The sequence below is a fragment of the Venturia canescens genome, chromosome 9 (genome assembly GCF_019457755.1).
Source record: "Venturia canescens isolate UGA chromosome 9, ASM1945775v1, whole genome shotgun sequence".
NCBI classification, from domain to species: domain Eukaryota; kingdom Metazoa; phylum Arthropoda; class Insecta; order Hymenoptera; family Ichneumonidae; genus Venturia; species Venturia canescens.
The window spans coordinates 12,343,947-12,369,514 of record NC_057429.1 but is presented as its reverse complement, the minus strand read 5'-3'; the positions used below and the strand labels follow the sequence as shown (position 1 = coordinate 12,369,514).

The 25,568-nt window shown below is 39.0% G+C and overlaps 3 protein-coding genes and 1 long non-coding RNA gene across 11 annotated transcripts; 1 reads left to right on the top strand and 3 right to left on the bottom strand.

Moving 5' to 3' along the window:
* On the bottom strand, positions 1-5,629 carry LOC122416512 (uncharacterized). Of its 2 annotated transcripts, none has more exons than XR_006262121.1 (4): positions 5,498-5,629; positions 4,480-4,925; positions 3,466-4,144; positions 1-1,935 (listed from the first exon to the last, which is right to left on the bottom strand). It is a non-coding gene; the product is annotated as an uncharacterized lncRNA (long non-coding RNA). The 2 variants fall into 2 exon arrangements; XR_006262120.1 differs by having other exon boundaries at positions 3,472-4,144.
* On the top strand, positions 4,631-11,627 carry LOC122416509 (TNF superfamily member 12 eiger). Of its 5 annotated transcripts, none has more exons than XM_043429523.1 (6): positions 4,631-4,678; positions 5,793-6,689; positions 7,888-8,450; positions 8,628-8,785; positions 8,857-9,218; positions 10,934-11,627. In XM_043429523.1, the coding sequence occupies exons 2-6, from the start codon at positions 6,264-6,266 to the stop codon at positions 11,150-11,152; spliced, it is 1,728 nt and encodes a 575-aa protein (XP_043285458.1). In that variant the 5' UTR covers positions 4,631-4,678; positions 5,793-6,263; the 3' UTR covers positions 11,153-11,627. The 5 variants fall into 5 exon arrangements, with proteins under 5 accessions (XP_043285458.1, XP_043285459.1, XP_043285461.1 ...); XM_043429524.1 differs by lacking the exon at positions 4,631-4,678 and adding an exon at positions 4,918-5,450; XM_043429526.1 differs by lacking the exon at positions 4,631-4,678 and having other exon boundaries at positions 5,679-6,044; positions 6,264-6,689.
* Positions 11,628-11,676: 49 nt separating this feature from the next.
* LOC122416589 (armadillo repeat-containing protein 3) lies at positions 11,677-15,697 on the bottom strand. Its single transcript, XM_043429655.1, has 12 exons — positions 15,677-15,697; positions 15,345-15,607; positions 14,804-15,128; positions 14,522-14,689; positions 14,251-14,454; positions 13,998-14,163; positions 13,646-13,923; positions 13,244-13,482; positions 12,998-13,162; positions 12,553-12,804; positions 12,169-12,484; positions 11,677-11,988 (listed from the first exon to the last, which is right to left on the bottom strand). Exons 1-12 carry the CDS (start codon positions 15,695-15,697, stop codon positions 11,677-11,679), a joined length of 2,709 nt encoding a protein of 902 aa, XP_043285590.1.
* Positions 15,698-16,037: 340 nt separating this feature from the next.
* On the bottom strand, positions 16,038-24,921 carry Gli (carboxyl ester lipase-like protein Gli). 3 transcript variants are annotated; one of them, XM_043428274.1, is made up of 13 exons: positions 22,937-24,921; positions 21,804-22,093; positions 21,596-21,725; positions 21,362-21,515; positions 21,109-21,286; positions 20,618-21,021; positions 20,340-20,530; positions 20,036-20,222; positions 19,840-19,945; positions 19,561-19,756; positions 19,196-19,311; positions 18,606-18,634; positions 18,246-18,414 (listed from the first exon to the last, which is right to left on the bottom strand). In XM_043428274.1, the coding sequence occupies exons 1-13, from the start codon at positions 23,204-23,206 to the stop codon at positions 18,380-18,382; spliced, it is 2,286 nt and encodes a 761-aa protein (XP_043284209.1). In that variant the 5' UTR covers positions 23,207-24,921; the 3' UTR covers positions 18,246-18,379. The 3 variants fall into 3 exon arrangements, with proteins under 3 accessions (XP_043284208.1, XP_043284209.1, XP_043284210.1); XM_043428273.1 differs by lacking the exon at positions 18,606-18,634 and having other exon boundaries at positions 16,038-18,414; positions 22,937-24,789; XM_043428275.1 differs by lacking the exon at positions 18,606-18,634 and having other exon boundaries at positions 18,281-18,414; positions 19,185-19,311; positions 22,937-24,920.
* Between the last annotated feature and the right edge of the window lie 647 nt (positions 24,922-25,568).

The window sequence follows — 25,568 nt, the reverse complement described above, 5'->3', positions numbered from 1 at the left end:
AAATTCTTCATATTTCTAACACGGTTTAGCATGGCAACATTGTATCGTCGCGATCCACCCTCCTTAAGGATTGAATATACCTAAACGGTCTATTATAATAGGTATCGGTTGAAAGAAAATGAAATATTTCTGAAAAATACTGGCCAGGGGATACCGAGTTTCATCGAACGCCATATCCCCGGAGCATCTATTCTAACGATTCTTCTTCGGTCAATCTGATCACGCGTTCGCTCATAGGACGCGACGCAATTTTATTATATGTGTGTGTGCGCGCGGGTGGAGACGAACGAGGTGGCAGAAGAAGTAGAGAAATAAGCGATGAGCCAACGACATATTCGTCTCTCTCTCTCTTTTCTCTTTGACTAAGTGTTATGGAAGGCAGGTCGTGAAAGAGCGAGAACAGAATCGAATTTCAACGCTGCTTGTGCTTTTTAAGCGTAGAAAATTCGCACGCGACCTTCGCCAAGTGTCAACGCACTTGCTTTATATTTAGCATATTTGAAACACCACTTTTTCTCATATTTTCTAACGCACGTTAATTTTTTTTCGAAATGATATTTTAAAGAAAAATCAATCGTTATCGAACGGCATTTGTGATAACGAGAGATTATTTTTACCAACTTAACTGTAAATAAACGTATTACATTTTTCTCGTACACACATATCGAGGATCAAGGCCTTTTTCACCAATGAACAAAAGAACACTCGCAGTGGACAGTCGACCGCGAGTTTCGAAAAAGGAATTCGCTAGCCACCTGGTCAATTCTACTACACCGCAGTAATAAACATGGCTACAGTCCAATCCCTTTATAAGCCTGTTTAGGGGCTGTAGAGGAAATTTAACAGCTCTCCCACTACAGCATGCCTTCGAATTTACAACAAGCCATAAACGCCAAGTTATTTTATATCTATAGAAATTTTTTCATCATACGAAGCGCATACATCACATTATCATGTGCCACTGTTATTTTTTTCATCCGACAAATTTCCAACAAATGGCGCCCACTTCAGCTTCACGAGTCACGGGAAATCGACCAATCTCGAGTAAAGATACACGGCCCGTCTTGACTCGCTCTGCTTACAAAATTTATTTTTAATACTTGGCGCCAAGACACTGCCGCGTCTCTAGATAATACTAGAATTGATAAATATAATATAAATAATCGTACAAATCGATTTGAAGTTAGAAATTTGCTTCGGGCTTGTAAGACACAGTTGGGCGCAAGCCTCGAAAACGTTTCAGAGTGGGGGAAGCTCTCCGCGTCGAAAACGGGACAGAGGCTTGTAGCGGACAGACTTGTGAGGGGATTCGACTGTACAACTATACGTATACACGAAAGCGTCTGCGTTTCTGTCTCTCCATTTACTTTCAACGGTACGTTTCTTTTTTTTCGTCCGATTTGCAAAGGTACCAATACGACTTCCTAGAAATAACGTGCGTCTCTAACAGTTTTTCACGATTTCTCACGTTCCTTCATTTCTCGCGTTTACAATACGTGATACTGGCAAATATAATTTTACAAAGGCACAACGAATGATTCATAAACAAAGTATGTTGACAGCTCGACACTTTCGATGGGAATGAGATTCACACTTTGGTGCATTTTACATTCTTGTCCAATGAAAATAGATTATTTCACATTTTAATGAAACTTGATTACTCTTTACACATTTTCTGTCCCCCCCCCCCGCCAGTAACGAAGATTGCTTTTCGATTCGATCGCCCGATTGTTCGATATTACGCAATTTTTTTAGGCCGCATCAAAGGCAAAAAGGGGACGTTAAATTTTTGTGTAAATAAAAATAACTTTGCGACCAGAAATGTGACAAAAACGTTGCAATTTCTTCCAGAAAAGTGTTCGGGGCTCGGCAGCTCAATCGTAGGGAATTCGTTCCGGGGCTCCAAGTCGCACGTCTATTCGTATCAGGAATGAACTGTGAAAACGTCAAAAAGTTATTACTACACAATATTTCCAACTTAAAGTGTGCTGATTATTATTTCAAAGCTATTGGAAGAAAATATTGTCAAAAGAATATGTCCATAGATTTTAAGGAGGTCGATTTTTGCGCTTTCAAACGCAAAATTTCGATTCGAAAATTGAAACAGCGCGTTTGAAAGCGTAAAAATTCTTGAATTGTTCATATTTTAGTATGATTTTAAACGCTCTTTAGTTTTTTGATTTCAGATAAACTGACCCCCTTAAGAACATGGATCAGTCGGCATATCGGAAGAAATAGCTGAAAATATTGAAAATGAAATTTTTTCACACAGTTTGCCTGATCAAAAAAATAAAAATGTCAGCCCTCTTTTGCCATCACCCTGCGTGGGCTGACAGAGCCTTTTTTTAATCGGTTAAACTCTATCAAAGAATTTCGATTTCGAAAATTCCAAGTGAGGTTAGTCAACTGATCCTTAACACAATATATTTCTTGATTACTAGAAAGACAATCGAAATTTTCCAGACCTTCATTATACACTTCATTGTTATTGTGCAGGTTTTTCATAAACTTCGTAAGAAGCGTTCATTCGTTATATGAAAAGATAAATGATTTTTTACGCGTAGTCCCTATACCTCCGTGTATTTTTCTTCATATTTAAACACGTTTATCTCAATAACCAATAAGACGAACCCTTTAAAGATTGCTATGCGTCTCAGTCGACTACCCATTTAAACTCTGTGTAAATTTTAAGACTTGAGAAAAATCGTTTCGTGCATAAACTACTTTAAAGAAAAATAATTGATAATTCTTTCTAAATACAAATTTTGGCATTGCTACAGAATAGGGAAAGAAATTTCGGAGTTACGAAGTTGAAAAGTTGTATCTTGAAGGAAGCTTAAGGAAGTTGAAGCGATATATTATATAGGAAATCATACGAAAAATACATTAGATTTTAGTATTACAAATTAATGAATTGAAAATTTACGTGAATCTTCTTGAACAGCGCTTAATTATCTATGAAAAATTTGGAGTTTCATTGTTGAAAATGACAAGGTTGGGCTCTTATGGAAGCTTTCAAAAAATTGCAAACTTCAACAATAAATATCTCAATTTCACGACGGTGAATCATCGGCATATCCCGCCACAAGTTTAATACCGTCTTAAGCTTTCTGTTTAAAAAATTTTAATGTGCAAAGTTGGAAAATAGTTTTAACATAAGATACGCTTCAACCTCCTTAACATCTCCAACTATTCTCCAGTGTCGTCCCTTGATCTTTATTCCTCGAAATGTCTCGATGGCAAGTTGCGAGAGCGATCTTGGAGCCTCCAAGAATTCCTGTTATCGCGTGCGATTGACTATTCGATAGAAGTGTTCTCACGGCAGTGTACATTCGTAAACAGAGTATACTATTGTAAATATAACGAAGAAACGTTTGATTATCGCTTGAGCAAGCATAATTTCATCGAATTCATGCATTCGGTATGTGCCACTTGTTTAAATCGCTACAAACGAATCGGACTCACACTTACTACGCGGTGATATGTTTCTTTGTGATTGAATTGAAATTGCTGATCAGTGAAATCCGAGACTCGTCCAGGTGCGTGGTGAAGGACGCTCGAAAAATCAAACTCCATAGTAAAGTGATTCAATTTTCGAATCGCACGGGATCCGATGCGACCTGCGGAGCTAAGTATTTGTTGCTTAATAAGCTTTGCTTTTCTTATTTTATCTAAACACGGATTGAATAACCGTTCATTTCGATCACCCAGCATTTTACTTGGTAGGCAAAAATTTCTTGGAGCATTGGAACAAGGCGATTGATTGACATATTTGAACAAACGTAATTTGAATCCGTTACATTCCGAATCGCAGCGTCGTTTCACTTCCTCTTTGTCACATTCCATTATAGCAAGATTTAATTAAAAATAGCAAAACATTTTCACGCCATTCTTCAATCCCGTGGAGAATTCAAGTCAACGAGAGAGCAGTGCGACGTGAACGGCAAACGAGAACTCGTTTTTTTTTCATCTCTCTGCAACGTCATTCTCGGGGCTTGGAGAGAAGCTGTCCAACGAGAAAAAGGAGATGATGACGATGTGCGAGTGGTAGAACTAAGCACTTCCTCTTATCGCATATCCGCATGTTGTGAAGAGTGAGAGCAGACCAACGTTCAAGTTCCTCCACACACTGCGTTCTTCCTCGCTGTTGGGGAGTACAGTAACATTTGTTATTAGCTCGTGGCAGCGCATTTCATGAGTTTAGCAACATAATTATTTAGCCTCCACAAAATTATAGCTCCAAGAAATTCGATGTTGAATATCGGACTGAAAAATCAATGGTTATTGGAAAAACGAAGCTATATGAAAAACTTGCAGCTTTGTGCTAAATTCGACTGTGCTAAAACTGGTCAAGATATCGCGTGTCGTTTTTAATTGAGCTTCCATTTAATTGTTTACTCTCGAAAGAAATAGGGAAAGACTGTTCTTAGATACCGTGTTGTTAGCTTATTGGCATATAAAAGTTCTTTCGTTACATACATTCGGAGAGCACGTAGGCGTGTCAATTACGACGGTCGTAGCCTCCGTGATAAACACATCCAGCGAGAGTGACAAGGACTGGGAAGAGTGAAAGAGAGAATGAAAAAAGGAGAAAACGACAGATATGCTCGACAGAATCTCATCCCTAGAAGTTCAGTCTTAGTCAGCTCGAAACCCTCGCGAGCGTCGGTTGTCCTGGGTTAGTTCAAAGATTTTCGAAAACCTCAATTGTTGTTTTAACAGATAAGAGATTCTTCAGCTTTCACACTTCTGCCATCTTCGCTCTCTTTGCACTCTTCAATGACCACCGGTTTGCACGATCGAGGACTAAAAATAGCTCGATGTGCTCAAATTCTTAGAAAATTTTTTATCAATTATTCGATACTGAATCGTGTGATTTTATCGGATTGTCGGACCATTGTATAAACTCTTTGCAACACCGAACACTGAAATCAGAAAAAAGCTTCAATTTCTTTCAGTCAATTGGATATAATTCGGATTAAATTAAGGAAGATGCAACAATTGTTAACGAGTCATGAAAAATGAGTATTTTTATAAATCAAAGATTTTCAAGCGATTTTCTTGTGTTTGCAGTGAAATTATGATTTTGGCAAGAACGATTCACAGAAAAACGAACGCCGAATAACACCCAATTGGAATATAATGCATGCGAACATACAATTATTAATGTGTCACCCCAAAAGTTAAAATATTTTTTCCAAATAACAGTTCCAAAAATGAATTGAAATATTCCGCTTAGAGGATTTTGGTGTCAATCGTTCACAGATCACTAACGACGATGTGAAATCATTCGAGAAGCAAGATAAGATTCGAAACGTGTTTGAGTGTCGAGCGATTCAATAGAACAAATCGTAGAGGGAGAGAAGAAAATGTACAAAGTTGAGATTTTTCGCGCCCGAGTTCAAAGGTCGAGTCGAGCTGAAGACAAAATATGGCAAAGATTTGATGAGGTAAAAGGTGAAAACGTTGTACCCACACGCGGATAACGTATTCTTACCAAATCCTCTTCGATCAGTGTGCAAAAACCAGCTCGACAGGTTTTAAAGACTCCCTCTCTTTCTCTCGTAACTCGTCTTCTTCTCTTTGCTCCGGTCGTCGTGGAGCGAGTGATCGTGGTCTTTTCCCCTCGAACGTTGTTTTGTTTAATACGTGGCCGTTGCGGGAGGGCTTGAACCACCGCGGTGGCCTTTTCACTGTCCCTCGAATGAGCGTTATCATAAATCTGCCAGAGCTACTCGTTACATCGTTTCCAATGAAAACCAGTTGATCACATACAATTTGTCTTTTTGAAGAACCTCGAAGGAGCGGAGGACCCTCGTGTATCATTGTTGGATCATCTGAAAAATACGAGTATTGAAAATTTTAATGATTAGTGTACGTGAACTGGAAACTCGAGGGAAAAGTGGAGATAAGATATTTTATTGGACGAGGAGCGAGCGTGATATGTTTCGACAGTGAACTATGAATTAAAATAGATTAAATGACGAAGAATCGAAACTGAGGCGAAATATATTGGTCGAGAGAAAAGAAGAAGAAGAATCAAAGTAAGTAAAAGTTCATGCGGAGACTCGGAGTGTTTGAAAATCGAAAGAAAACTTTTTCTATTTACTTGTCATTCAAAATTTTTTCAAACGCATCGATGATCGACCAACGACGAAAGTTTATTCCGAAAATTTATATTTCTCATTCATTTTTGTCCTGTCCTGATCCAATCGATCACCCATCGCTCGCGGAGAAACTAATGAACGTCGATCTATGAGAAGATGACTTCGTTAGTAACCGGCGACGATCGGAAAGCCCCGAGAATGAAGCCAAAATCAGGAAATAAAAAGATCTCCATCGATGGCACGGCCCCGACCAGCGTGAAAGACGAGTCGAGATCTTTTCTCGATTTTTCACGCGAAAATCTGAGCATATCGCAATCCGAATTGGAACAAGGGTTCAACAAACCCTCCAAATGTTTTCATCCTGGCAGCAGCAGACACGGCGTTCTCAGTCTCATTGCTATTTTCGTTGCTCTTGCGTGCGCCGCTCTCGAAATCTGGGAATTTCATAGAGTTATTAGTAACTCTAGAGATATCGAAATAATTAAACGAGATATTGAAATTATTAAGAGAGATGTCGAGTCCCTCAGGGATCGCATGTTTGGAGAAGACTTTGTCGACGACCTCAAAGCATTCGAGGAACAGGTAAATCATTCTTTTCAATCTCATTATACAACTTAATCTCACTTTGCTTTGAAAATACGAATGATTATTTTTCATCTTTTCGACATTATTATTTTATCTTTGTTTATAGAGTTTATAGAAGACACTCGAAAAAAGATTTTGGTGAAGCGTGTTCAGTTGTACAAATCACATGTCGATAAGTCGCTTAGAAAAACGTACTTTTGGTCCTGGAAAAAATCAAATTCCCAAGCGAGATTTATATACACGAATATTCGTAAAAGTATCCTTTCTTCGCGTCCCGTCAAACCAACCAAACGACTTGATTTTTGGCACAAAAATAGTTGAAAAGACGGAGAGTGACATCCAAGAAAAATTTACGGGAATATTAGTATTTTTACAGTAAAAATCGCTCTCCTTCCAATGCTCGAAATTAACATGTCTCAGCGGCTGCTAATGGAAAGACACAAAACATTGTTTAGCAAGCGTCCTTAAATAGCTGTGCACTGTTCTGTATTCATGATCGGTGTCTCATTCTTGGCAAAGTTTTTAAAATTACCACGCGAGCGAAGTCGCGGGTAAAAGCTAGTAAATAATACCGAGAAATGTAAACAATTGAGAGCAACGTTCGTCATTAGGAAAGTTTTAGAAAGAGCAGCTTTACGAACGTCTCAATTCGGCTCACTGTAATAATAATATTAAATAATGATTGGTTTAATTATCCAACGTGACCGCGAGCTCGCGATTTATCGTAGGCGTAACGAATGCTACTCGAGTTAATCTTCATACTTTGTCCCATTAACTTGATAGGGTGAACACACACCCATGATTGCGATTGGTTGAAAAAATGCCTGGACTTCCAAAGCATTTCTTGATATGAAGTATGGAAGCTCGTTCGGTTACTGGAATCAAAGAAGATGAATATTTGTTACGCTCTATTGCAGAGTATCTTCGTCAGAAAAAGAGTTGTTTTACTTTTATCGAACACACTTCAAATACATGAATGATTCGTTCGAAAAATGCATTACCATACATTGTATGACGTTGACTGATTTCGTTGTCAGTTCCTGCAAAAAATATAAGTCAAATAAAATCATCAATTTGTAGAATTTTCTATTCGTTGCTCTCTGACATTCGTTCCCCAATTTGCCCAATTTTCTTTTCGTTTCACTGTCGAAGAAAAAGAATCGCGAAAAAAAGTAAAACATCGATAATACCACAGTTGTATGCGGATGGCAGCCAAGCTGAGGATTCGGGAGAGGCAGATATCGAAGGTGCCGATTACGACAGCAATTACGAAGAGGATTACAGTCCAAATTGGAACGATTACGTATCTGATTTGAACGAGCCGACAGCAGCCACAACGCAGTCGCTCGTCGCTCGGAGTTTGTCGCATTCGCTGAAGAGCGAAGACTCGAAGAGCACTTCGAGTCCGAATCCCGAGGGCGTCGCGATGCTCGCAGTTCTTCACAAGGTTGAAGCTCGACAAAGACAAGCGTTGGAGCAAAGCGTTCACGAAACTCGTGACAACGTTGCACGGGAACGTTTGGTCGACCAAAATCATGAATCCCCTGGCCATAAAAATGAGAAAAATCGAGAACATTCCGACGACCACGCGAAACGACGACGCGCCATCGCCGACGAAACTTTGATTCACAATACCAAGCGAACAGTCTTTTCCGATTTTCGGAGTGAACACAATCGCAGCAGACACGAAAATGTTCATACGAATGGCTCTGAGGAATCTCGAACTCCAAAAAGGAGAAAAAACAAAATTCTAAATACGTACGTTGCTCTTTGAATAAGTTGTAATATTTCTTAAATTAATATCCAACCCTAGGAGCCAAAAAAACACTTTTCGTTGTCTATTCAGACAACTCGATCACTGTCCGCCTCAAATTTTCACCGAAGAATTTTTTCCACTCAAAGAAGGAATCCCATCATTTCCTTTTCTCTGTGTAGCGAAACAATGTCCTGGAATCGTCATCCTCCGAAAAAGTATTTCGCCGTCACCAGGGTGGATAGTTCTGAAGACTTGGCGGATCCTAGTCAAGCGATGAGACGGCACTCGGTGTCCTGGGATTACGCAGAAAACTTAGGGCGGCTTCAACGGGTACTTAATCTCCAAACACCAACCATAATTCGTATCTTCTGACCTTGGAGGCTAAGAAAGACGTTTGTTTACCTTCTCAGGGATCCGATGTAATGAGACGATCGTTAAAACAACGAGTAATCACGAGGCGTCATTTGCGCACACCGAAACAAGTTTTCGCCGTTCATTATGGCGCTGACAGCGCTCTTTTTGGCATGGAAGACGAGCACACCGGCAACGGCAGGGCGAAACACAACGAGGGCATATTCAAAGCTTGGCGACCAAGCGATTGGGTCGCCGATCTTGGGATGAACAAACATTTCACTCTCTCTCATGACGGTAGACTTTCTGTTCACGAACCTGGACTCTATCTCGTTTACGCGCAAATTCATTACCTCGATGAACACGATGAAAACGGATTTCACGTGTTAGTGAACGGTCAACCGATTTTTCAATGCATGGTAAGACCTCCTCCGATCAATCTGTAAAAAAAATGTTCTTTTTGTGAAAATCATTATTCTGAGAGGAATTTCCTTATCGAACTTGAGGTAACTCCTGTACCGTATGCTAGTCCAATGTGTGCTAAATTTTCAAAATGCTTTTAGACCAAGTTCAATGTACCGATTAAACTTATTGTTAGTAGATATGCACTCAAGCATATTTTATTAACGTGAAAAAACTGATGAATGCAAATTTCCATGATGACACATTTTCACAGGTATTTTTCGAAGAATCGTCTGTATTTTTTAACCGATTTTATTGCACCAAGTCTCATTTTGTTCCTCACTGATCCTCTACGAACTCACCACGTAGATTTTTCCTTAAAGTCATTTCTTCAGAAATTATTAATGAAAAAGTTTTTTCACTTAATGAACAATTAGCTGCGACAGTGAAATGATCAAGTTAAAAAAACAACTACATGGTGGATTTGTAGAGGACCAGTAAAGGAACAAAATGAGATTTGTTGCAATAAAATCGGTTAAAAAATACCTGTGAAAATGTGTCATCATGGAAATTTGCATTTGTCAGTTGATGGTTTTGCAAAACTACCATTTTCATATTTTTTCACTTTAATAAAATATGCTTGAATGCACATCTACTAACAATAAGTTTAATCCTTACGTTGAACTTGGTCTAAAAGCGTTTTGAAAATTTAGCACTCATTTGACTAGCATGCAGTACAGTAGTTACCTTAAGGCTTTATAAACACTTTGTGATGGGTGGAAAAATGGAAAAATTTTTTTATTACATATTCTTCAAGTACAATGTCTGAAGAATATTCTCACCAAATTTCATAAAGATTGGAGCATTAGACTCGCAGCTATGGGTATTTCAATCGACCACCCGGTGCGCGCGGTCGTCTAATACATGAATCTTTAAACGGGACTATCTCAGAATGGTCTTTTTTGAAAAATACCTTTGCGCTGGACACGATTACTAAAAAAACTATTAATCAGATCCATGCCAAATTTATTATATTAATAGTTAGGGCCTGGACGAAGGATTTCGTATTTTGTTGGGGGAAAAAAATTGTAACAAAAAAACCGAAAATTTAGCACCTCGAAAAATGAATTTTTTGTTAAAAATGTCGCCATTTTTTTTTAATCAAAATTTTTACAAATCCTTCGTCCAGGCCCAAGCTATTACTATAATAAATAGTTTTTTAGTTATCATATCCACCGCAAGTGATGCTCAAAAAAGGTATTACTGAAATACAGCTGGAGTTCCGCCATTTTCAGAAATTTTTTGATGAAAAAAACTGTACAAGTACATAAACATATGTACTAATGAACGCCGTTTACAGTTTTTCAGTAAACGTTTATTTTCGTGTCGAAAAAAATCAAGATCACGTTTTTTCGCCCGCTGCGTTAAGGCCTTAAGAATAAACGTTATTTCGCAAATGTTTACTTCACGCTTTGAAAACACTGCGCTTCAACAGCCAGTAGCTGAAATTATTAAATGGCCAATCACAAAGTTCCATTGAAAAAACATTTGAAACCCTTTTTTTCAAACTTTTCCATACTTCTCTGTATCTAGAATGAGTGAAAAGTAAAGAAATTTTTCAGTTCCAGCCGTGTTCTATGAACTCTCGAACGAACGCGTGTAACGGAGCAACTAACCGTCGTCGACAAAAGTTTTTTGCCTCACTCACGATCAGATCTCTCTTACGTTGCAGGTTTACAGCCCGAGCACGGGTCACAAGAGCAGATCCTGTTTCTCGGCTCAGATAACAGTTCTCCAAGCGAGTGACCGTTTGGTCCTGAAGGACGTCAGTTCAGCAAGATACACGCTATTTCAGCACGACAAGAGTTTCTTCGGTCTGGTGAAACTCGGCGATTCGAGACAGCAACAGCAACCGAAACACACAACACGAACACCGGAAACTCTCCTGTAGTTACAGCTGAGAACAAGAAGAAACAATGCGATGACACACCTCGGGAAATAATTATTCATAATGTCAAAATACGTAATAGAAGTGCGGAAATTAGAGCCGTGAACACTGGATTTTGCATCCTATTGCTAAAACAAGTAAAGATTATGTGTTTCCGAAAGCAGGGTCAATAGATTTCTATCCGATGCCAGAAGAAATTTATAAGGGAGATTTGTTAATTATGTGATGAAATATTATATTGCCCTTATACAGACACTTGGATAAAACGATAAGTGTGCCATTTTTTGCAAATAATCGGCTAAATTCGTCTGTATGCGATCATTTATCGATAGTTCTTAGTTGACGCACGATACTGTTTGTGTTGTATAATTCACGTTTGATGACTCCCAGTGCGATGATAATCGTCAACACGGACAAGAACGAATGTAAATAACACTTTTGTATTTTATCGATAATTATATACGTTGTGAAAATAGGAGCCTCGATTATCTTGATTTCATTGATAATAAGTATGCTCCGTTAATCCATTAATCACAGTTCATATCACAACGTGCGATTGGAGCGCAATAAGCCCTGGCCTTTGAGCTATTTATTGGTATCAAATCCCCAGGATTTTCCATCAAATCGACTACGTAATTCTCCTGCAACAAACTCGTGGGCAGTATGATTTTCGAATTGTCTTTGAGTACGTGGATCAGGCTCGAATCATTTGCTTCCATCGGTTTGGCCAATTGATTTTCTGCTGATTGTTCAACCGCCAGAAAACTTTTCCCACTCGTACTTGTTCTTTCTTCGGTTTCTTTCTGACTCGACGCGTCCTGGTTCACTGCACTTTCAATCTATAAAATATTTCGTTCATTCCTTGTTCGTTATTTGTCTTCGACCATTCGAATGTCAGTGAATAGTGGGCGAGAATAAAAAAAAAAAACGGTTGGAAAACGTTTCCGAACATTTTTCTTGTGTTCAACGAGGTTTAACAATTTTTAGCATATTTCTCAAGTAATTTCGAATTTGCGTACCTGCGGAATAGCTATTTCATTCCATGCCTTGCCATATTCGCCTCGGACAAGTGTACTGGGCAGGCAAATTCTATCAGCTAGAACTTTAAAAAGCAAAGCTCTTTCGAGATAGGAACCGACTCTCAATTGACCAAGTGGAATGACACTCGTCTCGATGTCTTCGCGAATTTCGCGAACGTGAATTTCCAGCTGATGATCGATGCAAGGATTTTGTGGATCGGGCCCAGACAATTGACGAGTGACAAATTTCCCGAGGAGCTTTGCTCGCGATGCTATGTTACTCACGTTGACAACTCCTCGAGACGTTCTTTCCACTCTGAAATGGAATTCATATCGCAATTTAGAAAACTATAATACAAAAACTCCTCAAAATTATCGTTATACTTTTCGGAAGGTTCGTTAGCTGCTAAAATGCTTTTAAACCGCTCTAAGTAATCGTAGAGAAACGGATCTTTCTGCAGTTTTCCGAATTTCAGCTCCAACCAAACGCTCGTCGAATCTCTCGACTCGGTGCGTGAACTTCCGGTTGTTAGAGACTTGACCTCGATACTAGATCGAGGATCTACGAAATTCACCACATAAATAGGATCCTTTGGGCACATTTTCAGCCGAAAAAGCTCATCCAGGACTGGAAAACTAAATGTAAATGTTGCATACAATGTGCGTAGCACTTTTTTTTTAATTCTCTTCTGATAATGTAAATATTGCTTTTCGATGCCATTGTAATGATTTAAAATTATGAAGTAAAACGAATGGATAAACGTAACAAAAATAAGAATAAATGGAAAGTCTCTTTTTCCCCTCATCACATAATATTTTTAAATCTTACGGGCAAACGTGACGTCGCATAACATAAAAACCATCGTCAGTCGTTTCGTGCAATGACAGACGTCCGGTGACAGCAAACTTGGTCGGTAAGTGAACTGAAAAGAGAGAATCGATGCACGTATTCCACGTGGGAATTGCAGCCGCGGCATCGCGATTCTTCAACATACTAAACAGCACGAATAATTAAACAATGAACTATAGCGAGTGTCTTATCCATATTTTCTCTTTTAAAAGAAATTCATTTTACTAGTTTAAATATCCGGCGTGCACAAACTGCTCGGCAAAGTCAGGGTCTTGGACGAGTTGCTGAACGAGCTGCACCACTGCGGCACGAACTCGCGTTGATTTCGTGTCGGAGAGAAGGAGAAAAAGTTTTTCAACGAGATCGCTACCGATGCAAATCTCGCGGGTCCGTTTGTCTACGCAAAAATTCGATAGAGCTCTGCAACTCGCTATTTTTAGCTCATCGGCCGCACGATTTTTGACCTGCTCAAGGAAAAAGAAGTCGAATCATTAGTCGATTCTTACACAAGAATTTTTGGAAAAAATTTTTTGACCTATTCCTTGATTTAATTCCTTTTATAAGTCAGAATTTAATAAAAAAATGTGAAAGTATAACTTATTACAGAATTTCCAGTAGTCAAAGTACCTCGAACGTAGAGCACAGAGCATCAATGAGCTCCGATTCCAAAAGAAGCTTTCTATAGTCGGGATAGCCTCCCATGTACGTTAAAACATCGATTGCCATAATTGCCACTTCCAGAGGAACGTTTTCAGGTGTTTCTTTCAACAGCCATTGAAGATAATTAGGAACTTTGAGGTCCAAAAAGTGTTGACAAAAATTTAGATCGCTCGAGCACAATTCTTTGAAAGTAAACGCAGCTGCCATTCGTACAGGCCAGTTGAGAGTCTCATCCTTTAAAATATCTGGTCCAAGGGAACGAGGTATTTGCACACGATCAATGAAGACACAAAGCAGAAGAAGCAATATTATGTCCCACCGAAAATTGCTTGTGTCGGAGCTTCTTGCAAAATTTCTTTACAGGACGGGGCGTAACGTGCCATCATTCCAATCCCGTAACAAACAACCTTCTTCAACTCCTGGTCTCGAGAGGTACCATGCAAATTTTGTAGCAAGTGTTTAACTAGCCCAAAGCTATGCAACATCTGTCAGGAATCAATGTTTTGGATGAAACATTGATTACTCGTTAAAATGTTTAATCATAAATTTATCCTCTCCGAGAGTTTTTATACTTCTCTTCCCGATGGTCTGTCTCCGAGATGAACGAGAACGCTCAGAATTTCTCGCAAGGTTTGCGAATTTGTGGCAGTCTCAAAATATTGGAATAAATTTGGAACTCCTCCATCGGAAATGAGAGTTTCTATGGTTATAGGATTTTCAACTGCTCGAAGAAAAACTTTGAGCACATCAGCATGTATGTCGAAGAGTTCAGCGTTCTGAAAAAAACGTTCCTCGCTATAGTTTGAGAAAAAATCATTCATTTTTATAAGCCAAAAATTTTACATCGAGTATTTTTAGTAATGTTCTCAAAGCTCCGGACTGCCTGAAAAGCTGCTGAATTCGCTCGTCTTTGCTCCGAGCTAATAGAGATCCAAGTACAGCAAGAGAAAGAGTCTGAATCTCTGGATAAGGTTCATCCAACAATTCACAAATGAGAGGGAAACTGAATGCCTGAAAGAACTTATAGTTTTAATGAAATTCACATTGAGTGTATAAACGTTAAGCATAAGAAACTTCACATCCGATTTCAGTTCTTTCAAGTCTAAGAAAATAGTGAGCTTTGACCTGAGATTCGATAATTTTCTCTGCTCCTGTTAGATCCTTTAGCAAGTTGTCAATAATCTGAATATTATTCTTCTTCACATCGGGATCCAAAATTTTGAGATTTTCAAAAAGAAAGTCTAGACTGGTACAATTTTCCAAAAGTTTAGCTGCTCCGTAAGCATCTTTTGATATTTCTGCAAGAATCAGTGAAGCATATTCTTTCATAAAATTGTCGCTATCTTCTATAGCAATTCTTGTAAACATTGGCAGGTGAACATCGGATTCGAGCAAATAATTTTTTACGAATGGGATTGCTGTCATTTCCCCCAAAAGTCTTGCAGCAAATCTAAGAACAAAAAAAAAACAATTTTTATTAAATATAATGAAGTTTCTCTTGATTGAACGCAAGATGAAGAATTTTTTCAAGTCAATACTAATTGAAGATTCAAAAAGCTACGAAATTACGGATTTATTGAATGCATGAAAAACTGCACAGAAATTTCATTTTTGGAAATATAAACAATTCAACTAATACACTGTACCACATTTTTTCACAACTTACCTTCGTGTAAACAAATCTTCATGGGAAACGAGGGGGATGAGGCTGTCGACGATATCGAGTTCGAAAAGTTTTTGTAAATTTTCTTTTCCCTTGGCAGCAAATTTAGTCAGTGCTGCTGCTGCAGCAACGAGCACCGGCCGTTCCCGACTTCCGAGAAGAAGTATCGCAGTATCTGGACATTTGACTTCCAAATGCAACAATTCAAAACGATTTTTCGTTGATGCATTACGGTCTTCGCGTTCTTTTCCCGTTGAAATACAATCCTGAAATAAGATATATTTACGGAGTATCCCGGATAGTGCTGGAATAGTGATGTAGAAATGCCAACTCACATCATCGTTCGGCTGAACCATCTTTGTTGCTTTCAAGAATGAATAATTTTCATCTCAGACAGAAGACAGAACCGATTCAACACGATGTCACGATAATTTTAATTGGAATGAAATGTGTTATGAATTTGACTACTGAATCGAGGTATCTTTCATTCAAGAATTTCATTCGGGATAATAATCTTACGAAATTTGAGGGTTACCCAAAGGTCACTGTTTCCCTCTAAGAATTGTTGATGTAAACAAATATAGCTGGAGGAAACAAGCGACTAACATTCAGTAGTAGTGCTCTATTTTTTTCAAAAGGAAAGGATTTTTTTTTACAATACACCATAATGAAACAACGTAATAAAATAAAACCGAATAAGTGTAAATCTTTTTTTATTATAAAAAAATTCATTGTGCTTTTTGACTCGCTTGAGTCGATCAACGCTTCGTATAAAATGCTACAAACACTTTGTGGTTGAGTTGTACTTTTTTTTTAGACCTATTTATATGTACTATAACACATTTAATGTGTTTCACTTATATAATTGCTAAAATTTTCTTAACTTTATGATGAACAGGTTGTGGTAAAGAATCGTAACAATTAAAACTAAAACATTCCATATGACAAAAACATTCTTCATATCTCTTCATTTTTTCCGTGACAACATGGAGCAGTGTGTGGTATATAGCGACGACGAAATAATAAGTAATTTCGTCGAACTTTTATTACGGTATTATAAAAAAATCATTATATTATTAAATCTACGAACACTTGCAAATTCTTCATTCCTACTTAAAAAATAATTCATATACGGTACGCAAAAAAGGTATCTGCAAATCACGTTTTTTGGTGAATATAATTCATCCTCAAAAGCCAAAATATATTTAGCAGATTGTATTCATTTTATATCAATTTATGAACAAAATACTGACAGAATTTTACATGCACAAGTTAGAATTGTCAAGAAAGAACAAAAGAAAATGGAGCGCTACAATGCTGAAGGAAGAACCTAGCTGCGCATACCTTTTTTCCCCTTAGCAGACAGTTATTCAAGAAAATAGGGATCTGCAATGACTTTCCGACATTGAAGTTGCGGTATCAACTGCTGCAGCAGAATAATTCAATAAATTTATTGGCAGTATTAGGCAATGAAAATCAGAGAATTTCTCTGTATTTTAAATATTGAATGTGTCAAAATATTCAGATACTTTTGCAATTGATAAAATTTATAAATAATGTATTTCTTGTATTTTAATGCAGTGCAAATTCTAATACCACTTCATCTGACTGTTCACACATCAGAAAAGCTGCCTGCTAGGTTGAAGTACACATATACATATATATTTTGAATATATAAAACTGGTAAACATTTTCGTATGTATCTATATATAATACAATGTTTTTAATGATATGAAACATTTATACATGCGCCAGTTAGTGCTACTGTTCATTGTAGATTAATTAAATGGACGGATAATCTTTCTGAAAAGGACTCCCACATTTGGCAGTGGAAATTGAAAATACAGAAAGAACTCTGATCTGTCGTGTTCTAAAAATGCTGTCCCACATTGCAACAGCCGTCAATATACAAGGCACTTTGAACATAATTACCACCTCCGCGATGCATTTGAAAAAAATGCGTTTTTTGATCTTTTGGATATCTTAAGACCCCAACGAGGTACGTTTGAATGTAACGTTAATTCGAATTAGTCGATTCATTTGTTAATCGACTAACAAACTGTTTAAAACTCCTCAAAATTTTCTACTGTTTTATTCGATTTATACTAAAGACTGTGGCTTCGAAGAAACTTTTCACAATTCAGAGTTTTCACATGGAAAATCTCATTTGAAACAACAAATACATGATGCATCGATGACTAATATAAAAGGATTTTCAACCTTGAGCTTAAACAAACTGGGCAACAAGATTTTAGTAAAATATAGAAAATTACATTTTCTGATGAAACTAATATTAATGCGCATCGTTCGTAAAATCAGAATTTTCCAGAACAAGATTTTGCACATTTGACGCTCTTTATTTCCATGCGCCCTTTAATGTTTCACTGTCGTTGAAAAGTGGACGTTAATTGTGAAATGAGATCGATAAAAACGTACAAAAAAAAACAGCCGATAAAGCCATAAAAAATCATTCAAATACAAAAATGATGATATAAAAATGATATTTTGTACCAAAACAATCAGTTACAGAATGACTGGAAATATTCGCGGGTTTAAAGACTTTTGAAACATTTCCCCCCTCCATTTCCAAATGAATGTTCAATAAAAAATACATTTTTCTTGCTCTCGTTTCAGAGATATACACGAGACTAAATGGAATGTCGATAAGTTCCAAAGAACCACGAAAATTCACACCGCCGTCTGTGGTACTCCTTGAACGACGTGTGTGCGATTTTTACCTTTGGTCAGGGTAGTTTGACTGGAGGCTTTGCCAATTTGTCTCGCTGGATGACCGTTCGGCGAGCTCGTTACGAAGCCCTCGTTTCTCATGTCCTTCAACGACATGTTGGAATTGCTTCTCAATGACGGCGTTGAGCTGAATTTGCGATTGTGCGCTAAACGCTCTTGAAGCTTCGTCTCATTTTGTCGAGGTATTCGCCCTTTCGAAGATGGCGGTGCGTCCCGATATTCGTACATGTTTTCTTTCGATGCTCGAGTCAAATTCTCGATTCCCTCCGAGTGCTCGTCGTCTCGGACCATCAGGATATCTCCGCTATAGTAGTGATCAGATTGTCTGCAACCGGGCAAGAAAAGGGAAGCCAAATAATCGCAGAAAATCATTAAACCCCATTAACATTAATCTCAAGAAAATGAATAAAATCATATCAGCTTTCAACGCAATCGCATGCCCTTTTGTGCTGATCACATTCAAATAAGAAAGAAAACATCGAATGTGCAAATTGGCGGTGATTCGTTTCTTCATACCTGCGTATTTTCTTGCAGCTTCCGTTTTGCTAAATTTATTTTTCAAAGTTATTCCAAGTCATTCCAAACATGTTAGTAATCTACATAAGCTGGGAACGTTATGAAAATGAGCAAATAATCATTGCATTTTAATGATATTTGTCGTCTAACATAGTCGATACATATATTCATTGATTCAAAAGTTAAAATTGAACATCACTTTCTAAGGTATTCCGTTATCGTAGAAATTTTGTATGGAAGAGTAATATTTGGTAATGATTCGATATCAACGAAAAAATAGAGAAAGTATAGAAGCGTTTCAACGATAAATTCGTATCAACTTCGATCTCGTTACAGAGACCCAGAATGATTTTTGTTCATTTTCGCTACTCATTTTTATTCGCTTGATGTTCATAATACTTTCGGGGGGGGGGGTCTCATGATGAAATAATATTTACATTTTTACGTTGTGTGTTGCGATAGGAAAAGCAGAACCAGTAATCCCGTGCACTACCGATACCAATTGGCGAGGTACAATATAGTACGCAAGTACTATGACGTATCGAGAGGTATTCGTCACTTGGACTTGGTTCTGTTTACCTTTTTCTTACCTCTTGGCATTACGCCACAGCATACAACAAACGACCGATAGAACAATGAGGAGAAGGCAAGCGGTGGACATTGACCAGAAGGCTATCTGCAGCGGTTGTTTCGGCTCCCACCAATACTGTAGAAAGAAAGTGAAAAGGTAAACGTGATGAGAGAAGCTTTTCTCACTCCTGTTTCAAAGCTTTTATGCGTTTCTCATTTTATAAATCGTTTGCATTTTCAAACATTCGTCGTTTCCATCGGTCATTGGTTCTCTCAATAATTTGCTATATAAAATGAATTGATAGTTTTTCAAAATTTGCAATGTATGAAGTCTTTGTGTCATTTTTTTTAGACGGTGTCCCAAATGAATGAATTTATTACTGACCTCTGTGACGGGAGGATACGTCGGTACAAGACGTCCGATAACAGTTGGAAGATATTCCGACCAAAAAGCACTCTCAGTTTGACGATAATTGTAATAAATGGAACTGTTGTAGGTCGTATTGATGTTGAGATACTTCAAGTAACCGGGTTTAGCGACTTCGAAGTGTAAGCCGAGTATCTGGGAAGGTGTTGGATTTCTGAAAATCGTCAAACATTTTTTCGATGATAGCGAAGCGCAGTGGAATCTGGATGAGAACGTATCGGAAATGTCGATAAATACCCATAAGTCGCGAAGTTTGCGTACATCTTCATGAAAAGATGGCTCATATTGCGATCGTTGTCCGTCCACATGTCTCTTCTGAGTTTCCAGTTCTCTGGGAAAAGTTCTAAAACCGAAAACCTTTATTTGCTTCTCGATAGGGATGAAGAAAAATTGGAAAAATCGTTGATTCATTTATGATAATGGATTATTATACCAGTGTCCATGAAGGGAGCTCCTGTCAGCAAAAGGTGCTCCGTGTCGTGGGGAACTCTTCGCCAATGTGGCAAATTCAGAGCTTCTATCGTTGTGTTCAGAACGTAAAGATAAACTGGCACTTTTTTGGATACTAAGAGTTTGGCTATCTTGTCGAACGGAGCGACGTAATTGAAGTCTGTTAGCAACTGAAACGTCAAATTTCCCGAGCAAATTATTATTCGTCGTGTTGCAACGGATCGTCTGTAAACAGACACTTTCGTTATAAAAAAAATTAGAGAGAGAAAAAATGAGCGAATGCTTACGTTTATGTACTGATCGCGTATCAGCGTAACGTTTTTCGGATCTGGCCAAAAAGTGTACATGTATTTAATCGCTTCATAAACGCCCCAAGGATTGAGAGTGTAATTGTAACGCAGTACCATTTCCCAGATTTTTTGGTCAAATAATTCAGGCTCGATGATGAAATTCTTCCTCCTCAGAGTGGAATTATTGTCTAAAAAGTGAATGATCGAAAAGAAAGTGTGGTTTCTAGAACCCGTTGAACTGAGCTCTCGCGATAAAACTTGTAAAGGATTCTCACGTATTATCCACGCCGCTTCCTGCGTCGTGACGCCAGCCATGTAAACAAGATTTTTACTAAAATTTCCTGCCCTTATACTGTCCTCAGGAGTAGCAGTAAAAAAGTGCCAATCCTCGGCTCTCCAATCATCGTAAAAGCCATGAGGAACGGTGAAATTAGCGTCGAGGACAGGCGCCCAAGGAAACATCCCGACGTGCGGCTTCAGCTCCGAATTTCCAAGATCGAAAAAGCTACGCGAGTCTCGTAAGCACTGCACCAATCTGAAGCTGCTCTCGATGCTGCAGCCCATCGTTTCGGCGTAAACTCGCGAGGTATTTTGCGCCCGGTATTTGTCAACGATCAATGCCCAATCGGCCAGAGCCGATCCGGACTGGGCTATGACTTTCGAAACGAGATGTCTCGTCCTAGAATAAATTTCACACGGAATTTCAATAAGTTTACCAGACTCGCGATGAAAACTGGAGGCTCGGAATTGACGGAAAAAAAAATACCTGGGAGCAACCATGAGCAATCCAGCACTCGCGGCACCGGCCCCAGGTCCGAAAAGCGTCAAAGAATCTCGCATTCCATTAAAATTTTGTATATTATCAGCGACCCATTGCAGAGCCATCGCCTGATCATGGATCCCATAATTTCCCGGACTGTTTTCATCCCCGGTGCTGAGAAAGCCTGTGCAGAAATAAACAAAAATCTCACAATTATTTTTGACTCGTCAGGAAATTGGACTTCCGGAATTTATCGTACCCAGTGCGCCGAGACGATAATTCATGGAAACAACGACAACGTTGTAAAAAGCAGCCAACATGTGGGCTGGGAATTGATTGCTAGCTCCGTGAATGAATTCCCCGCCGTGAATGTAAATCATCACTGGGTAACGTTTTCCTACTCCCGATTGAGCCTGGGATGTTGGTGAAAGCCGTTGTTATTAGATAACCAGCGAGAAGCTAATGAGAATTACGAATTTTTCGAATGACTCACGTTCGGCGTGAATATGTTGAGGTAGAGACAATCCTCGTCAACGTCACGAATACCTTTCGTCGCTCCAGTGTAAGTACTCGGCTGTGGGCAAGCTGGTCCCCAATCTACAGCTTGCAAAAGCTGCCAAGGTCTACAATTAATTCGTCTCGTTTTATTTGCGATTCTTTCAGTTTTTTCCTCCACAACATTTGGCAGCTTCGAAACTCACTTGTGTCGCTGCGGTGGTTTGAATCTTGCCTCTCGCGTCGGTGGCATCGCGTAAGGAATTCCAAGAAAAACATTTACGCTCGCTGTTATCCTCTCTACAGGCAAATTCCATGGCCTGTGGCGCGCTTCCGGGTGATCGTACAGATAAACTTTGAATCCTTGAACCTGTCCGTAATCCGTCGTCACGAATATATCTTTCTCCAGGCTCTTCGAGTCTGGTCTCTCCTTGCCCTGCAGATCTTTCCGCCAACCGCCCAATATTCCTGGCAGTTCCGGATGTCGCGGTGATTCCTTAATTAACACATTGAGAGGAGATTTCTTAAACGTTGATGATGATTCAAGAAAACGGACAGAAACAATGCATCGTTACCGAGAATTTATAATCTCGCGAGGGCTGACTAATCTGGGTGAGAATGGACCAGAAAAATAAATATTTGCCTCAGTCAAAATCTTCAAGTTTCAGAATACATTCTAAGAATGATGGTTTTTTGTCCAGTAGATTCGATTGAACCGGTGTCGATAGCGGAAGATGTTTATGACGCTGAAGTTTCCAACGTTGGAGTCCAACGAAATGATTGAAAAAAACTCTCCAATAATTCCAGTAATTCTCCTATTTTGTTCCCTGCCAAATTTGCGATTCGTAGTTTTTCAAGCTGCACCAACGATTCGTGAAATAAAAAATTGGTGAATTAAAAACGTTTGTTTTCGTTCATTTCGTTGGACTCCAACGGTGAAAACTTCAGCGTCGTAGATGTTTTGCGATTGAAAAAATTTAAGACCAATGCAAATATCGTTTTGGTGACTGATGATAGCAAAAATGATAATTGTGTGAAATTGAAAAAATCAACTAGATCACTGAAAACACCATGAAAATATTGCTCTGCTAGAAAATTTTGTGAAAACTTCAAACTTCCGTACATATATTTTATACGGATATTCACAAGCACGATGATACAAACAACGAAGGAATCTTTTTTACCGGCAAACGACGGTGAGAATGTTTAAGAAGGTGGCCTAAAAACTGGAGCAGGCGGGCGGTAGCCTTACACTTAAAACGGATAAGGTAAACGGATTGAAAATATTTTTTAGGATCTTCAAGCAGAGGCTGCTTGATAAAGAACTGCGATAGCTTACCCCAAAGTGAAAACGATCTTCGGGTGCTCTCGGGGGTCCTCTGTAAACAGGATCCAGGTAGCTTGGCTGATAACCGTATCTTCTGTCTTTGTGAACGTAGGTTTGGTATCCTGGTGTACCGGGAGGGACGTAAACACCGTCGCGCCCGTAAGTTCTTTCGCCGTAAGGATTATTGGCCTGACAACCGACGTGAACAACATCGTGGCACAACAAAACCAGGAGAAGAGTGACGCGCCCTTTAATAAAGGCGTGTACTCGGAGCGTCACCATCTTGCCGCGTGCGAACGATTCACTGACGTTGTGTTGTGCGTTAGTCAGTGTTACGATGTAACAGTCAAACTGGCGACATAACTATAGCATCGTCTACAGTAAGAGAAGGAGTCGAACGCTCAAACTATAGCAGAAAAGAGCTGGACTTCTACGACACGAGCTCGATCCAAAATTGACTATAGTATCGCTCGAAACTCGTGTCTCCCCCTGGGTTTCGTCGCCACACCTTGGAGAACCACCGCGGAGTGCGCGGGAGCCCTCGGCTCGTGCAGCAATATGTTTGTGCCCGGCAGACAGGTAAAACACTGCGCTCCCCAGACCGTTTGCTGTGCCACTCTCTCGTCCCAATGAATTATCCACTCGGACGCCGGTGGGAAAAAGCGAAAGTCCGTGTTTTACCTTTCAAATTACGACACGTACAAACATAATATCTTTCTTTCTCTCACCGCGGATGCTCTGTGCAGTATCGAGTCTACTGGATTATAGTAATGTACCGCACGCTGTACAAAAACAAATCATAATGACCGAGCGTGAATGAACTTCGGTGCACACACACGCGTTAACAAACGTCACGCCGTTACAATACGCGCACTATACACTCGTTACGTCTTACGGTATTTATTTTACGTTCACTTGTATCTGTATCGTCAACACACCAGGGATTTAAAGCGTAATATCACATAACAAACAAGAACGCAGCTTGGCAAACTGTGATTATTCTGCTCCGGATAATGTAACATTCCTCTGCTATTGTTTTCGATCGTCAATTATAAATTGCTTCGTGCTTCTTCGGCATTGAAATAGTCGAATACCGATTGCCTTTCGGAGAAACGAAATTCAAAAATCCTTGCGAATGTGCCGATCGATTATTCAAATACAATGTTACAATGACGATTTTTTTGGAAATGTGTCTCATGGAAGTTTGCTGTTACAGATATAGTAGACCTGCAAATTTTTTGTTGCGAATCAAATCGTAGAAAAGTCGTAGGAAATCAAATGTTTTTCCAATCATTCAACACACCATCGTGTCGTGATTGTTTTGTTTTTTGTTTCCTGATGGGTGATTCAATAATTGCTGAAACGAGATGAATTTTAACACAATGTGAGTCACACGCTGTCGATATTTTTTTCAACTAATTTTCTGAACACTTTTTTTGAGACAGCAGGTCACGAGCAGTTCCTTCACTAGCTAAAACGAACTCGAAACTGTCAGAGCCGCGGCGATGCCCCGAGCTTGAGGGGGCACTGGCCAATTTTTTAATGAATCGTAATGTAATGTGATGAACGAGTCTTACCGGGATCTCATTGGTCGCCTACGCGTAAATGACTACCACTGCACTCCAAATGAAATGATTGCACTGTGTTGAATCATGCACGCACGAGCCCTTCTTCCGACAGAAACAAAGAGAGGAGCACATTTTTCAAGAGAAAGAGAACAAGCGGTCTGTGCTTCGAGAGTTCGTCGATGGGAATGCAAACTGGAGTAGATTTTTTACACGTGCCAAACGGCAACGCACAATGATCATTGATCGGATGAATCAGAGCGTAAACGCAAACTGAAAATCGTCATCCACGGGGGGAATCTAGGGAAAAACGTTTGAACGTCATTCAAACGTCTTATCAACCCTCGCTGTTTGTCGCTTAGATTAGATATAAATACGAGGCAAAACGACTCTCCATCTGCAACCAATTCAATCGATAACGTTTTTCATCCTCGTTTATCTCCGTTCGGCGCTGCTTTGCTGTGTCGGAAAAAAGGGCATGGGTCGTCAGTAGAGACTCGGGTCGCCAAAAAAATCGGCCTACCGCAAGCCACAGCGTTAATTCGGCGTAATATCCGAGAAAACTCGAAATTTGAAAAAACTCTTTCAATTATTGTTCGGTTGGGATTGATTTTTAGTATTCGAATACCATAGCTGATGGAATTCTTCAAAATACTTCGCGTTTCGTTGAAATAAACTCGAGACGATCGAGGACCATCGGGAGCGACCTTATCAGAAAGAATTTGAGAGGTTATCAGCAATGTTATCGCGATTATCAAAAGTTTTTAGTTGGCTGTCGAGAGGTGAAATTTTTTTTCTGTAAAGCCGCTGCTATTCATTACCATTGATGGCATAAAAAAATCCATCAATGTATTTCTCCAAAGAAAATACTTTTCTACTAGTTTTTCGGCTGAGGAAAAACGAAAGTATACCAAATTCTTCAATTCTCTCCTGTCCATTGATTGATAAATTAAAACCAAGTGCCGATTTGTTTTACTTTTTATCCTAATGATTCAAATACAGATTAAAAAAAAAAAATTGATAAAACGAATATTTTAAGGTCCGAAAATGAAAAGAATTCATGTTCAATTGAATGCGAA